Below are 16978 nucleotides of genomic sequence, written 5' to 3' on the forward strand. Positions count from 1 at the left end.
CACAGGAAGTGGCATTCTTTTTTTTTTTTTTTTTTTTTTTTTGGGTCATTTTGCTATTTCTTGGGCCGCTCCCGCGGCATATGGAGGTTCCCAGGCTAGGGGTCGAATCGGAGCTGTAGCCACTGGCCTACGTCAGGGCCACAGCAACTCGGGATCCGAGCCGCGTCTGCAACCTACACCACAGCTCACGGCAACGCCGGATCGTTAACCCACTGAGCAAGGGCAGGGATCGAACCCGAAACCTCATGGTTCCCAGTCGGATTCATTAACCACTGCGCCACGACGGGAACTCCTTTTTTTTTTTTTTTTTATGGTTGCATCTGCAGCATATGGAAGTTCCCAGGGTAGGGGTCACATTGGATCTGTAGCTGCCGGCCACAGTTACAGCCACAGCAATGCAGGATCCGAGCTGTGTCTGTGACCTGCACCACAGCTCACAGCAATGCTGGATCCTTAACCCACTGAGTGGGGCTAGAGATCAAACCTGCATCCTCACGGATACTAGTGGGTTCATTACCACTGAGCCACAACAGGAACTCCAGGAGGTGGCATTCTTGTCCATGCATTGAAATTTTACCTGAGAGTAGGGTGAGGCTGGAATGTCTTTCCAACTCAGATTGATTTTCCTACAAGTGCGCCTTGCCTGGAGGTGCGGGATCTTCCGGCCTTTCTGGAGCTCCGTTCCCTGCTTCTGACCCTCAGGTCAGGCTCTGCCTTTTTCAGAATTGACCAGCTGCCTCAGTGCTGACTCCCATACTTACTGCTCTGCAGTCTTCTTCCCTCCTGGTGTCTCTCTCTCACTGTGCCCCCCCCTGCCCCACCCCTGCCATTTTGAATGAAGAGATCCTGAGAAAAATGGACTCCAAATGGGGTGAAACTTCTGTGGTTCTTTGCCCAAATTCCTTCAGGTCTTGACTAGATTTATTCAAGACCTGGTTGGTTGAGCACATGTGGGAGCCTCAGTGGGCCGTGAGCCTCTTTTTCAATTTTTTCTTCCAAATTCAGCTAAAATGCACCTGTGGTAAAACATGGACATCTGATTTAGTGCAAAGCTTGTAGTTTGTGCACGGCGAGGGGCCTGGCCAGCTGGGTGTCTGCTGCCCAGGCAGGATGGCTAGAACTTGGCTCCTCTGTCTCTCTGTTCTCCTCTGCAGCTGTCCTACGTGATGTCCGGGTACAGATGCTTTGTCTGCCCTGTGGAGTACAACAATGATACCAACAGCTTCACCGTGGACTGTGAGCCCTCGGATCTGTTTCGCCTGCAGGAGTACAACATTCCTGGGGTCATCCAGTCGCTCATTGGCTGGGTATGTGCTGCTCACATGGGGCAAATGATCTGCAGTTGGGAGTGGCTACGAAGAGAGAGCCCTCTCTCCACCACTGCCTTCCCTCACAAAATCTAGCTTCTTGGAGCTCCCACTGTGGCGCAACAGGGTTGGTGGTGTCTCTGGAGCGCTGGGATGCAGGTTTGATCCCCAGCCTGGCAAAGTAGCTTAAGGATCTGGCCTTGCCTGCAGCATAGGTCACAGTTGCCACTGGAATCTGATCCCTGCCCGGGGAACTCCATATGCCCCGGGGTGGCCAAAAGGGAAAACAAAAACAAACCAGCTTCTTCCCTCCCCAAAGCCCAGGATGGAGATTCATTCAAGTCAGTTCAGGGGGAGGGCAGGAGGAGGCATTCGCTCCCCCTTGAGGTCCTTGAGACCAGGGATCTGAAGTGTGCTTCTGGATCCTTGGGGCATCCTGCAACCCTCAAGGGGCCTATGAGAGCACGGTGATTTTCTTCATAATGTATTGACATCATCTGCCTTTTTCACTTTGTCAGCATTGTGTGATGGTGCACAAGCAGTGGTGCGTACACCTGCTGGCATGAGTGAAGGGGTGGCACCAAACTGGCCTGTCCCTAGAGTCATCATGCCATACACTAGCAGGAAAACCAAGCCAGCTCATCTTAAGACTGTCTTCAATGAGACAGTAAAATTATTAGTTTTATTAAATCTTGACCCTTGAAGACACACTTTGTAATGCTCTGTGTACCCAAATGGAAAGTGTACATAAAAGGCTTCTGCTAAATCCTGAAGGACAGTGCTTACTTACAGGAAGAGTGTGCGCACCGGTTTTGAGCTATGAGCTGAACTCACTTTTTTTTTTTTTTTGTCGTTTTGCCTTTTCCAGGGCCGCTCCCGAGGCATATGGAGGTTCCCAGGCTAGGGGTGGAGTTGGAGCTGTAGCCACCAGCCTACACCACAGCCACAGCAATGCCAGATCCGAGCCATGTCCGCAACCTACACCACAGCTCACAGCAGTGCCTTATCCTTAACCCACTGAGCAAGGCCAGGGAACGAACCTGCAACCTCATGGTTCCTAGTCAGATTCGTTAACCACTGTGCCACGATGGGAACTCCTGAACTCACTTTTTAATGGGGACATAATTTTACTTGAAAAGAGCCAACACACTATAGTCTTTCAGATTTGTGGTTTTGGCAGACATTTTTCTTGAAGAGGAATGAAACGAGTCTGTCACATAAAAAACAACTGACAGTAATTGTTACCAGTGATAGAATTTGGCTTTCAAGTAAAAATTAGAATTTTAGAAAGTGTGTACCTGCCACTGTGAGTTTGACAGCTTCTTAATACTTAAAGGCGTTCCTGATGAGCTCTGCAGTGATTTTTTTTTTTTTTATGGTTTTTATTTCTTCTTTTTTTTTCTGCGGTGATTTTAACATAAGTCGTTTTGACATTGTACGGCGAAATGTGTCTATGTTTGGAAGATTTACATAACTCAGTGAGCCAGTATTTTTGAAATGGTCAGTGCATGGTATCACATAGTCATGCAGGGGTAAAAGATCCATTCAAAGTGCAAGATAGACCAATGGCTTTTAATGTAAGAGTACAGAACAGTCCTTGATAGGATTTCAGGTTCCACATTGTACCAAGTTTTTAGAAATCTACCACTAGTCAAGTTCTGGTGTATCAAAGAATACCTATAATTATCTGAAAAGATAGTATGTAAAATACTCTTCCTTTTTTTTAAACCATATATCCCTGTAAGGGGATTTTCCTCATACACTTCAACTAAAACATCATATTTTAGTAGATGAATACATAGTATCTTAATGTTTTCTATTAAGCCAGATATTAGAGATTTACCAAGAACAAACAAAAATCCCCAAACCAGTCTTCTTACTAAATTTTTTTTGGGGGGGGAGGGGAAATAGAGTTTCATTAAAGTTGTTTTTTTTTTGTTTTTTTGTTTTTTCCTGCCGCGTGTGGAAGTTACTGGGCCAAGGATCAAACTCGTGCCACAGCAGTGACCTGAGCCATAGCAGTGACAATGCCAGATCCTTAACCACTAAGCCACCAAGAAACTCCAGAGTCTTTTGTTTTTTTTATTGTTTTTTTAAAAATGTTAACAGGAAATAAGCCTGGGCTTGCAGGCATCTTGACTGACCTCACTTATTCTTTTTCAGAAAACAGTCCGGATGTACCCCTTCCAGATTCACAGCATCGCCCTCTCCACTTTTGCCTCACTCATCGGGCCCTTTGGAGGGTTCTTCGCTAGTGGATTCAAGCGAGCCTTTAAAATCAAAGTAGGAAAACCCTTTTCTCTGTTCCTCTCATTGTTTCCCAGCCAGACCCCTTTTTACCGACTTCTGCCTTCCCACCCCATCAACCATTACCCCCTTCAAAATACCAGGCTATGAACCCTGCTTTCCATGTGTGCGCTTCTTTACCCCTGCATGGAACTTAGGTATATTAAAGGGGGAATACAGTGTTTCCAAGAAAATTCAGTATTTGGATTTTCAGTTTATTGGTTCATATATCTTGTATGTTTCTTTTTAAACATTTTTAAATGTTTTTTATTTTTTCCATTGTCATTGGTTTACAGTGTTCTGTCAGTTTTCTACTGTACAGCAAAGTGACCCAGTCACACAGACATATATACATTCTTTTCCTCACATTATCTTCCATCATAAGTAACTAGACATAGTTCCCAGAGATATACAGCAGGATCTCATTTCTTATCCATTCCAAAGGCAATAGTTTATATCTTTTAACCCCAGATTCCCAGTCCACCCCTCTTTCCCCCCCCCCCTTCCTTGGCAACCACAAGTCTGTTCTCCAAGTTCGTGAGTTTCTTTTCTGTGGAAAGGTTTATTTGTGCCATATATTAGATTCCAGATATAAGTGATATCACATGCTATTTGTCTTTCTCTTTCTGACTTAACTTCACTTCGTACAAGAATCTCTAGTTCCATCCATGTTGCTGCCAATGCCATTCTTTTGTTCTTTTTTATGGCTGAGTAGTATTCATTGTGTATATATACCACATCTTAATCTATTCACCTGTAGGTGGACATTTTCTTGTAGGTTTCCTAAAAAGAAACACTTCGTAATTTAATAAGATTGTATACCATTATAGCTTTAACCACTAATACTTTTCATTTTCTGTTGCCCTCAGCTACTCAGGCCAGTATCTGGGAACTGAGGTGGGACCATGGGCCAGGCTTTGATCTTGGCCGAGGCCAGGCTCACCAGTCCTTCCCTTCTTCTAACAGGACTTTGCCAATACCATTCCTGGACACGGAGGCATCATGGATCGCTTTGACTGCCAGTATCTGATGGCCACCTTTGTCAATGTGTATATCGCCAGTTTTATCAGGTGCAGTACCTTTCCACCTGAACCAAGTTGGTGGATTTTTAAGTGTGGTAAAATTCTAGAATTCTAGCTCCTCAGTTTGAGTGAAAAGCATCCTAAATATGAGTGCAGTTTTCAGGTGCTGATTGTATTTTAATTTAATTTAATTTAATTGAAGTTTAATTTTGGCTGTACCTGTGGCATGTGGAAGTTCCCAAACCAGGGATCTAACCCTTGCCACAGCAGTGATCCAGGCTGCTGCAGGGAACTCCCTAAGGTGCTATTTTTTATGGATTCGCTCAGACCTCCTAACCCTCCATTAGTAGAGAACCCAGAGGGGGAACAGCGACTTGCATAATCAGGCCCTCAGAACTGCTGGGCCTCACTCAGTGCTGTTTCTTCACATCTTCCTCCAGGGGCCCGAACCCAAGCAAGCTGGTTCAGCAGTTCCTGACCTTGCGGCCTGATCAGCAGCTCCACATCTTCAACACACTCAGGTCTCACCTGATGGACAAGGGGATGCTGACAGCTGCCACGGAGGATGAGTAGGGCCACCCAGGGCTGGGAGAGCAGGGACAGGACTGAGGGCAGGGCTCCAAGGCAGGTCCCACTGGTATAACTCAGATGAAGACAAGGCTTCAACTCACTGACTTTTTTTTTTAAATAGTGTTTTTTATTTGTGGATTTAAAAAAAAAAATCTGTATACAGTCTATGTGCTTACAGTGTGGGTTGTGAGTAAACTACAACTTTGGGATTGGAAAGAAGTCATTGGGGTAAAACCATTTGGGTTTTTTTTAACCAGGAATTTATAGCAACCTGGAAGACAGTGTTGCCCAGCTCTGGTGAGCCTGCCTGGTGCTCCAGCTCCCAAGCTGAAGTTTCCGTTTCTGGACTTGATCAGAGTGGAGGTTTGTCCAGTTTGGCCCCCTGCTCCCTCTCGCCCCCCAGCTGTCTTCATAGCTGAGCCCCAGCAGGGAAGAGGTGCACGGCTTGGATGTCTTCACTACCGGAAGCGCTTTCCCTGGGCTTCTGGATAATCCCCCCCCCCCCCCCCCCCCCGCCCGGAGCTTCAGGAGGTTTGCCTTCTGTAGGCTAGAGGAGTGAAAGCTTATTAATCAGATAAGAGTTCTGTCCATGAAATCCTGTGGTGTATGAGCGCTGCTTTATGACATGGGTTCACCTTAATTCATCACGGACTGAAAGAAGGTTTCAGTTTTTATTTTTTTCAGAAAGCATGAAAAATAGTAATAGTCTGGGGAGAAAGTAACACTGTACTATTGCAAGTATATGCAGTAGAATGTACTGTACCTGGGCCCTTTCCCACAGGTTTTCGGTTCAGGTGGCTCCTGGAGGGCGGTCTGGCTAACTGGGTCTTTTCAGGGATGATGCTGTTCACATTTGTGCTGTAGACTCATTGCTGCCGAATCCTTTCTGGGGGCCTCCCCGTTAGGCAGGGAACAGGGGGCTCCTCGTTCACTCACCCACACCCTTGGCCTGGCTTGACCATCCATGTAGCTGCTGTGTTGTATTTATATGACTCTTGAGGCAAGTGTGGATCTGTGTGTGTGTGTTTTAAAAATCACTTATTTCTTAGTGATTTCAATTGTACCATGACTTCCTCACTGAAGCCACAAAGCCCTGCTTACGACTCTGGGTCTCCCAACCGGATGAGAGGTTTTGAATCTTCTGAGGAGCCGATGTATACTTGTTATGTAATGTGATCAGTTTCAATGTCATTTGTATGTTACAGGGGGACCTTCTTTCTTTTAAACTGTGATTTATTTATTTTTTTTTCCTTTGAGTTAGAGAAGCGAGGTGGAATGTTGGAGTATCTGTTCTTTGTCAGGACAATGAGCCAGAGAGTAGAGGAGGGCATGCTTCGTGCCCAAACATGTTCCCTTATTCTGTGCCACGGTGGTCCTCGTTGCCAAATGGCAGTCACAGCTTGCTCCACAGCACTGTGGTCTGGTGCTGCTCTGCTTTGTTGGCCAGCCCCACTGCCTCCTTGGAAGCACACAGTCGGCCCAGATCCCTAGAGTGTACAGCACAGCCAGACCCCTCTTGACTGTCAGCTCACAGTTGTGACCTTCCATGTGTGGCTGCTTCTTTCTTCTGCACTTTCATGTCTATTGTAGTTCATGGCGTCTCTTTTCCAGCCCAAAGCCCCCTTGTGTGTTTTTACGCGGGGTTTTGACCCTGGTTGTGTGACTGGGCAGGACGTGTCACCCCGTGGGTCCTCTTTTCTGAGCTGTCTTCTAATCCCAGTGTTCTGTGGTTCTGGCTGAGCGAGCACATGTACCAGAGGCTGCTGTGGGTGTTGGGCTGTGTCCCCGGCGTTGAAAAATCAAGTGTTTTCAGGCCTTTTCTAAATGCTTGTCCTTAGCAGTCAGTCATAAACCGTGCAGGTGATTAGTAACAAATCTAGTTTTCTGATTGAAGAATGAACCTGGTTCCTCAAGTCAGAGATAGAATGGCACCTCTCCTGTTGCCCCACTGTGGGCAGATGAGGGGGTCCTGGGGAGCAAGTAGTCTCGGCTGGGACGTAGCAGCAGAGAGCCACCTTGAATAGTCCGCCTGGGGGTTCAGGGAGCTGAGGGGGGGCAGTGGAGCTACCTGCAAGAAGGCCAGAGGGTCAGCTGGGGTTTTGTTTTCTTCTGACTTCCTCACATGCTTGCTGGTGAAGTAAGGGGGATTTCATAGTGGAGAAGCCAGGAGACAGATGCTCCTTGTGTCTTTGCCACACATTGTTTTTCACACATTGTTTTTCTTACTCCCATTTATTGAAGATCTTGCACGGTACAGACAAGTTTCCAGAGACTGTTGTAACACACACCTGTGCAAGTCTTGATGAGTGGCATAACAATTTGCTTCGAATCTTTTTTTTTTTGGCCAGAAATAAAATATGACAAGTTGTGTGTCCTCCCTTTCTGTGGATTCAGTGCCTCACTTCCATGCATGGTTCTATGTTTCTCACTTTTTTTGGTAATCATATGTATTGTGCAGTCCTGATTTAGAGGTTTTGTTTTCTTTGCCAATTTAAATCCTATACATTTTCATGGCAGCCTTCTGAGGTCCTTGGGGTGAGAGGCACCTTACAGGTGAGGAAACCAAGGGCCAGAGGGGACAGCATCTCCCCGCCCCCCACCCCAGGTCACCAGGTGGAGTCCAGACTTTCCCCATCTCAGCTGGGACGAGGCCACATCACCATGGCCCCGTCACATTTGGGAAAGCGCAGCCTCCTTCCAGCAAGCTTAGGAGGCCTGACATGCGTGCCAGGTTTGGAGCTTAAGTTGCTGTTGGCTCCTGCTCGGTGACATAAGCAGCTGATGAACAAGGGTGTCACAGAACCAGGGAGCATCTGCAGGGGCTGGGCCTGGGTGCCCCCCCTGCTGAGGTCTTGCTTGTAGAACACCCGAGCCTTTTCCCTTTGCAGCCACATGCTACACTCATAACTGCTCTCAGCATCGAAAAAATACATGTTTATGTTTTGCTCCTGAAAGTGAAACCCTGGAAGGCAGCCTGGGTCTTATTATGTTTATTACGTTCTGCCTGTTTCATACTCTGAGCATTTTAGGAGCTGTAGTTGAACTGTATTTAAGGTGTATTTCCAGTTAGTGGTGTACAATTCTATAATGTATGTTTGAAACTAGTGTCTCTTTCAGAAGGGGCAGAATTTAACTTTTAACCTTCCGCAGGTGGACTTGGAAACCATTTTATGGGATTTATTTTTCCCCACTGGACTTTTTATCCTGTAACTTATATTATGCAAGATGATTTCAAAAATATATTTTAAGGGAGACTGAACAGACTCTTTGATTTGAGTGAGCTAGTTGCTGAGCTGGCTGGAGGCTGATTTGAATGGATCTGTGAGTTCAGATCTTCAAACTGTCAGTGAGCCGCCAGCAGGCTTGGGAGCATCCCTGATGCCACCAGGTTTGGGGTGTGTGACAGATTCGGCCAAGAACGTCATCGCTTGAGAAACTGGACGGCAGTGGCCTTGTTGCATAAGAAGCCCTCCCGAGGTCAGTTTCCAAGGAAGCCGATCTATGTCACTCTACTAAAGGTGGCACCGCTTCTGTGTCACTGGTATCTTAGGCACCATGACTTTTTGTCTTTGTACCTAGGAGAGGGGGGAGGGGAGGGGCAGTTTCCCTCAGGCCCAGGGTTCCTGGCCTTCCACAGTCTGGGCAGGGAGACTGCCCAGGGGACTGTCGTACACACCGCGCATGACAACTAACCATGGGCCGACTCACTGTGCTTGTCCATAGCAGGGCCTCTGAACAAGTGGCTGGAACAAACCAGCAGCTCCCTGAAGAGGGTCTGATTCCTGGGCAGAGCCCCAGTATTCCGTCTTTGTCTCGGTCAAAACAAACTTCCTTTCCGCTTGATTACCCTTCACGAAGTTGCCCACCTTGCACTTTTTGAAGAGATCACCCGCTCCCACTTCCTGACTTGGTTTCCCGTGTTGGCTGGGGGCCTCCATAGGGTGCTGGGCCTGGGCCAAGTGGTGATGACTGAGCATAACTGAAGGGCCCTTCTAGGCCCACATCCTCTTGGTGCGGGCTCTGCTCACCCATGTTCCCTGCAGAAGGTGGGGCCCATTCTCAGCCAGGAATTGGAGTCCCTGCTGCTGACTGCCTGCTTCTATTTGAAGGAGGCCCCATCTTTCTCTTCCTCCCAGCACCGTCCCCCCTTTCAGGTTGACCAGCAGTGACCTTACTCACCTGGGCTCTCAGGTGCATAGAGGCTCTTCTTCCTCAGGGCCGCCTCTTGATAGAGTAAGGCTTTCAACCTGTCATATGTGCACCATGTTTTCAAAGGCAGGGATTTTGGCTGGGAGGGTAGCTGGGGAGAGGCGTACTTTGGGTGTGAAAGTGTTGAGGTTTTAGAACCTGTGGATGGTTTATGAAAATAGAGGCCCAGACTTTGTAAAATCTAGGGTTTTATGGCCAGTGGCTTTCAAATCCATGGGCTCTTTGAAAACCCTGTCCTCCTCCTCCCCGCTTCTACCAAATGCTCATCTGTTGAATCTCCTATTTATTTTTTGATTTTTTTGTCTTTGTCTTTTTTTTTTTTTTTAGGGTCACATCTGTGGGATATGGAGGTTCCCAGGCTAGGTGTCAAATCGGAGCTATAGCCACTGGCCTACAACACAGCCGCAGCAATTCAGGATCTGAGCTGTGTCTGTGACCTACACCGCAGCTTCTGGCAATGCTGGATCCTTAACCCACTGAGCGAGGCCAGGGATCGAACCTGCACCATCATGGTTACTAGTCGGATTCATTTCCACTGCGCCACAACAGGAACTCCTCTTTTTTATTTTTGAGTCATTAAGTTACCAGCAGTTTATTAGTAATAATTGAAATAATAGTAATAGTGCTTAATATGTGCCAGGCACAGTGCTAAGGATTTCCATACATTATCCCTTTTAATCCCAAAAAACCAACCTTTGATTAGGTATTATCCCCATTTTATATGTGAGGAAAAGGAAGCACTGTGACACGCTGAGGGCACTGAATGGTTAAGAAGACAGACTTTGAGATCCAAGAGCCCTAGGTTTGGACAGGGTACTAGATGCAGTTCCAACCCTGTTGGCTCTGATAATAGCACCTCCCTTGTGGGGTAGTTGTGAGGGTTTTATGAAATAATATGCCATAAACATTTGGCACAGTGCCTGGCGTGTAGTAAGCACTCAGTAAATGGTAGCTGTTTTTATGGAACTCACTGGTAATTGGAACCCAAGTTAGTATAATGCCAGAGACTGGGTCTTGGCCACTGTGCTGCCCTTGCCCTTCACACAGCCTGGGTGTACGAAGTCTAGAAAGCAAGTGCACCCTCCTTCTGAGAGAAGCAGTGCAACTTTAGCCCCTACCTGTAGCATCTGGGTACTTCCTTCTTTGTTCAGAGAGCCAGCCTGACAAAAGGGAAGAGGGTATGGAGGTTTCAGTAGGAACGGTTTGCCTGCACCCTGCTGGCCCTCGTCGAGACTTTCCAAAGGAAGGAGCCCCTTTCCTTTTGCCCCATTGTTGCCCCCACTCCACTCCTTGAGCAGCGAGGGCCTATCTGTGCCTTGGTCTGGACCCCTTGTCCCCCTCTGCCAAGAACTGTGCTCTGTGCACACAGCTTAGGAAGCTGCAGCTGTTCTCTGAATGAGCAGGCACCACAGGGCCCAAGAAGAGTGGGAGAGAGAAAGCGTCTCTGTAGTGGCTGGTAACACAGAAGGAGAGCCCGGACACTCTCGCTCATGTCCGTACCCGCCAGGCTTTGTGTTTCTTGCTTTCCTACAAGTGTTAACAGGATAGATGCAGGGGACCCGGTGAGGATAGGTGATACGGGGGAGTTTCTGTTGGATTCTAGGATAGCGAAGGGCCACATGTGATTTGTGAATGGAGACTAGGCACTGGATTGAGTGACAAATATTTCTTTTCATTTTTCAAATGGAAACCGGATTTGGGGAAAGTGTGTGTGAGGTGTGGAGCGTTCTTCGCTTTGAAGGAATGGCATTGACGGGATCCATGGAGTTCTAAAGCCAAGAGAATAGTAATGATTAGAACCACTGGCTTGACTGTGGCCTGTTTCCTGAGTGTTGGTGGGGAATGAAGATCCGGCCCAAAGGCCCCCTGTGTTTAACTGATGGTCTCTTCCTTTGGTTAGTTGATGAATAAGTAGGATGGGAACCAGGAACATGGTTGTGGGGGTGGAGTAAGCTGCTGCAATGGCTGAGCCTGGGCTTGCCCTCTCGCCCTTCAGGACTGGTGCTTGCCAGGCTAGCACCTCCCTCATCGTTTCATCTGATGGACCAGCTGCTTTTTAACTGTAGTGAAAATGGCTCTGAGCTGGAGGCAGGGATCCTCTGGGCCTTGGTCTTGAAGATGCCTCTGCAGAGCTCTCCTGAGCTCTCTGCAGTCTCCCGGGGCTCCCTTTATGTGGCACTCAGAGCTTTAGTTGGGTGGAGCCGCCTGGTGACCCTGTCCCGGGTGACAGGGTTTGCTGACATCCTCCACAGCGCAGTCTGGGTCCTCGGCTGCTGGAGCTCTCTTTTGTCACCTCTGTCAGGATCAGGCGCTGGTTTTGCTGGCTTTGTGCCAGGAATCACCAGCATAGAAAAAGGGTTAAGAAGATACGTACATATTCTATTATATAAGGTGTTTTGCGAGTGCTGTTTTCACTTAAATCTTTCACACACAGCACTGTGTGGCTGCCTTATGTCACACTGGCTGGGTATCTGGGAGCTGATAACAAGGGAAGAGAGCTTAGCAGACGTCAGGGCCAATAAAACCAAAGGCTTGGAGTCAGGGGCAGGATGCAGGCAGTATTGTCCAGGCAGAGCACTGTCGAGAAGCCTTGGGGATGGCAGCAGGAGGAGCACAGGCAGAGGATAGGCGAGTCCTGTCACTGGCGGAGGCCAGCCCCCTGCATCTCTCTCCGTGGGGACCAGAAACGGGGCTCAGAAGCCCATCCAGGGAGATTCAGCGCTCCTGGATTGTGGATTATCTTCTGGAGTTGATGCTGATACCAAGTTTTAATTTTTTTCAGATGTTTCATACTTCCCAAGACAGGAGTGGGAGGCCAAAGTGTTAGAGACGAGGCCCCTCTGTTGAAGATTCTGGGGAAGGAACCCCGGGGGTGTTGGGTGAGTGAGGCGCCTCCTCACTTCTGTTCACTCTGAAGATCCGCTTAGTGAGACATTTTCCCGAAACCTAGATATGGCCTCCCCGGCCCCACTGGGGAGTACCAGGTAGTCAAAAGCAGCCCCTGCAGTGTCTGTGCCGCCCTCAGGTTGCCCTGTCCCTGCCTTTGGCATTTCGCTAAAACCATGTGTTTTTGCCAGCGCTGACCTTTTCTCTGTGCACTGCCTGATCAGTATTGAACAATACCTGTAGATTCTTTTTCAATGCAACGTCAGAACATGATATACTGTACGCTGGGAAATAGTCACCTTATTTATACACCTGAATCCTCCTATTCCACAAATAAACATCTGCTCAATTCTAGATCGTCTGTGGTTTTTTGATGGGGGGAGAGCTGACTTGGTGTGAGACGTGTGGGGTTGATGGTATGGAACCAGCATCACTTCCCAGGATGCTGCCAACCACTCTCTGCTTCTAGAGACTTCCTCTGCCCTTGGCCATCGCCAAGCTCACCAGGCTTTCCTCCTGCTGCCTTTCTGGGTCTCCTCTGGCCGGCCCTTAGTCTTCTGCCTCCACTCTCTGCCCCACCGAGTGCTCTCCTGGGTGTTCTCGGCCACTCTCAACACCTTGGTCACTGCACTATCCCCGTGATTCCCACATCCACACCTGTAACCATGTGGGTCTGCGGAGCCTCTTTGTGTGGACTTTGCATGGCCAGATCCAGACCAGGCCCTCCTCCTGCACCTGCTCCATCCAGTGTTCTTTCACCACAAGCCGGTGACTAGGAGTGATCTCATCAGTAACCAGAACTGCCGGGTCTCCCTTCTCAGTGTCCTTCAGATTCATGCTGAGTGCCAGCCGCTCCCTGCAGCCTGGTTGCCCCTGCTCATTCATTCCTCACACCATCGCTGGGGTGAGCTTTCTCTGCCTGGCACCTTCCTGTGGCCTCAGGTCCAGGTCGAGCTTGTTACTGAGGTCCCCCAGGCCGTCCCCTCTGACCCCATGCTGAGGCCCTGCCCTCTCGTAGCCCCCCCCCATGACAAACTAAACCAAACCCATCACCTTCCCATATTTACCAAAGGAAAATTCCAAAAGCAGCCAACCCCCAGGAGCCCTCAAATGCAGCAAAACTGGGCCTCCACTTCCCTTTATGTGTCTTCTCGATTTTAACAAGAAAGCACATTTTTAGGGTCAAAAGCTCTTCCATCAGGAATTCCCTGATGGCCTGGAGGTTAAAGATATGGCGTTGTCACCTTTTTTTTTTGCTTTTTAGGGGTGTATCCACGGTATATGGAAGTTCCCATGCTAGGGGTCTAATCAGAGCTGTAGCCACCGGCCTACACCACAGCCACAGCAACGCCAGATCTGAGCCACATCTGCGACTCATGCCACAGCTCATAGCAATGCCAGATCCTTAACCCACTGAGTGAGACCAGGGATCGAACTCATGTCCTCATCAATACTAGTTGGGTTCATTACTGATGAGCCACAATGAGAACTCCCAGCATTGTCACCGTTGTGGTGCATGCAGATTTGATCCCTGGCCCAGGAACTTCTTCATGCTGCCGGATAGCATGAAGAAAAAAAAAAAAAAAAAGTCCATCAGACTGAAACTAGGTGCATGGTAAATAATTCTTTTTTTTTATTTTTATTTTTTGTCTTTTGTTGTTGTTGTTGTTGTTGTTGCTGTTTCTTGGGCCGCTCCCGCGGCATATGGAGGTTCCCAGACTAGGGGTCCAATCGGAGCTGTAGCCACCGGCCTACGCCAGAGCCACAGCAACGCGGGATCCGAGCCGCATCTGCAACCTACACCACAGCTCATGGCAACGCCGGATCGTTAACCCACTGAGCAAGGGCAGGGACCGAACCCGCAACCTCATGGTTCCTAGTCGGATTCGTTAACCACTGCGCCACGACGGGAACTCCGGTAAATAATTCTGATATCCATTTGACTGGAGTAATTGAAGCCATTCATTTCTTTCTTTTTTCTTTTTCTTTCTTTCTTTCTTTCTTTTTTTTTTTCTTTTTGTTGTTGTTGTTGTTGTTGCTATTTATTGGGCCGCTCCCGCAGCATATGGATGTTCCCAGGCTAGGGGTCGAATCGGAGCTGTAGCCACCGGCCTACGCCAGAGCCACAGCAACGCGGGATCTGAGCCGCGTCTGCAACCTACACCACAGCTCACAGCAACACCGGATCGTTAACCCACTGAGCAAGGGCAGGGATCGAACCCGCAACCTCATGGTTCCTAGTCGGATTCGTTAACCACTGCGCCACAACAGGAACTCCCTTTTTTTTTTTTTTTTTGCTTTTTAGGGCCGCACCCGTGGCATATGGAGCTACACCTGCCAGCCTACACCACAGCCACTGCAACCAGATTTGAGCTCTGTCTGCAACCTACACCACAGCTCATGCAACGCTGGATCCTTAACCCACTGAGTGAAGCCAGGGATCAAACCTGCAGCCTCATGGTTCTCAGTTGGATTTGTTTCTGCTGTACTATGACAGGAACTCCAAAGCCATTCATTTCTGTAACAGAGATGGGCCCTCTGATCTTGCCCATGTGTCCCAATTTCTCTGAGGTCAAAGAGCCTTAGAGGCAGTACATTCCAAGCCATTGGTTCTCAGACTTAGCCATACACTAGACTCGCTTGAGGGACTCTGAAAAATCTCAATGCCCAGGCAGCACCCCAGGCCAAATACATCAGAATCTCTGATGTGGGCCTCTTAAAAACATTTCCTGGGAGACTTTCAGCAAACAGCTCAGGTGGAGAAGCAGTGGTTGAAACTCCCCTCACTGAGTCCACCCCTCTCGGACTCCTCCTCCCCACGCACACTCGAATGTCCCCAGGGGAGAGGCTCAGGGTGTCCTGAGGTGAGCCTTCTGGTGAAATCACTGGAGTGTCATTCCACACCACAAGCCACGGTATAGAAAGGTGTGTGCCTCCTGGTACCTCCACTCAGTATTCATCCTGTCTGGCTTCTCGGACTGAGTCCGCATCCCTTTTGCTTTGACAAATGTCTATACATTTCTTTTTTCTTCTTCCTTTTTTTTTTTTTTTTTTTTTTTTTTTTGCTTTTTATGGCCACTCCCACAGCATGTGGAAGTTCCCAGGCTAGGGGTTGAATCAGAGCTGCAGCTGCCCACCTATACTACAGCCACAGAAATGCAGGATCTGAGCCACATCTGCGACCTACACCATAGCTCAAGGCAATGACAGATCCTTAACCCACTGAGTGAGACCAGGGTTCGAACCTGCATCCTCATGGATACTAGTTGAGTTTGTAACCCGCTGAGCCACAAGGGAAACTGCCTGTAATTCTTCTCATGTGCCCCCAGCTAGCTCCTCCCCTCACAACCCAGCCTTCTCTTCCCAAGCTCCTCATTCTGTTCTCCTCAATCCTTCCTCACAAGAGATGCCTTTCACCCCTTCGCTATGCTGACCAGTGTCTGGACACACACAAGCCTATCCTTTTTGAAATCCTCTATCATTGCCTCTGGTTGTGAATATGTGTGTATACTGGGGGAGGGGTGCCCAGGAAGGAGTCCTGTGAACTGAAGACCCTGAAGCTGCTCAAAGGGAGCTTTTTCCTCCTGTCATCTCAAGGGTCCCTATACTCCCTACCTACCAGGGTTGTCATGATTGTCGTCCTGAAGAGGAGCCAGGGAGGGACCCACATGGTGGATAAATTTGCAATCTCCCATGGATCTTTTGGTTACCAGAGTCCCAGGGACCTGGGGCACTTCCTGAAGGTGTAATTGTTTACCTTTTTATTTGAAATAATTTCAGACTTACCAGAAAATTTATAAGATAGTATAAAGAGGAGTTCCCACTGTGGCTCAGTGGTTAATGAACCCAACTAGGATCCATGAGGATGCAGGTTCAAACCCTGACTTGGCTCAGCGGGTTAAGGATCTGGTGTTGCTGTGAGCTGTGATGTATGTTGTAGACACGGCTGGCTCGGATCCTGTGTTGCTGTGGCTGTGGCGTAGGCCAGCAGCTACAGCTCTGATTCAACCTCTGGTCTGGGAACCTCCATATGCCTCGGGTGTGGCCCTAAAAATACAAAAGAAAAAAAAGGGTAGTATAAATAATTCTCTACTTTACCCCAACTCCACAAATATTAACATTTTACTACATTTATTTAGTATCTCTACATGTGTGCACGTGTGCGCACACACACACACACTTTTTTTTGGTGGTACCCATGGTACACAGCAGTTCCTGGGCCAGGGATCAAACCCACCCCACAGCAGTGTCCTGAGTCACAGCAGTGTTCTGAGTCAAGGTAGTGACAGCACTGGATCTTTAACCACTAGGCTACCAGGGAACTCCCATACACACACTTTTAAAAATTGTTTGAATTGTTTGAAAGTTGTACACATCATGCCCCTTTACTATTACGTAAACTTATTCAGATTTCACCAATTATCCCAATCGTATTCTTCGTAGCAAAAGAATACATATAGTTTTGGCTGAGGCAATTTGAGGGGCTCTGCAGTGGCTTTGAGAACCAGAACTTCTCTTTCTGCCTCCCTACCTCATCAGATGAAACCTCTTGGGGTTTAGCTGAGTGCTGTGCCCTAGGTAAAACTTGGTACCCAGCACAATAGGGCAGTGCTGCCACATGTCCAGCAGAGGGCAGCAGGGGGACACTAGTGAGGCACAAGGCTTTGGAATGAGACACATCTGGGTGGAATCCTGGCC

The 16978-nt window shown here is 48.4% G+C and overlaps 1 protein-coding gene across 1 annotated transcript in view; it reads left to right on the forward strand.

The window, feature by feature from the left end:
• Nucleotides 1–5188, forward strand: part of CDS2 (CDP-diacylglycerol synthase 2) — a 61650-nt gene extending 56462 nt beyond the window's left edge. The window contains exons 10-13 of the mRNA NM_001166673.1: nucleotides 1155–1307; nucleotides 3471–3590; nucleotides 4560–4663; nucleotides 5056–5188. Of these exons, the coding sequence (NP_001160145.1) occupies nucleotides 1155–1307; nucleotides 3471–3590; nucleotides 4560–4663; nucleotides 5056–5188 (510 nt within the window). The remainder of the gene's footprint in view (nucleotides 1–1154; nucleotides 1308–3470; nucleotides 3591–4559; nucleotides 4664–5055) is intronic.
• Nucleotides 5189–16978: the final 11790 nt, after the last annotated feature.

This window comes from Sus scrofa, chromosome 17 (assembly GCF_054392235.1).
Source record: "Sus scrofa isolate SSC_HxYL_T2T_F1_AM1 chromosome 17, Sscrofa_HxYL_maternal_Yorkshire_Landrace_v2.0, whole genome shotgun sequence".
NCBI lineage: Eukaryota > Metazoa > Chordata > Mammalia > Artiodactyla > Suidae > Sus > Sus scrofa.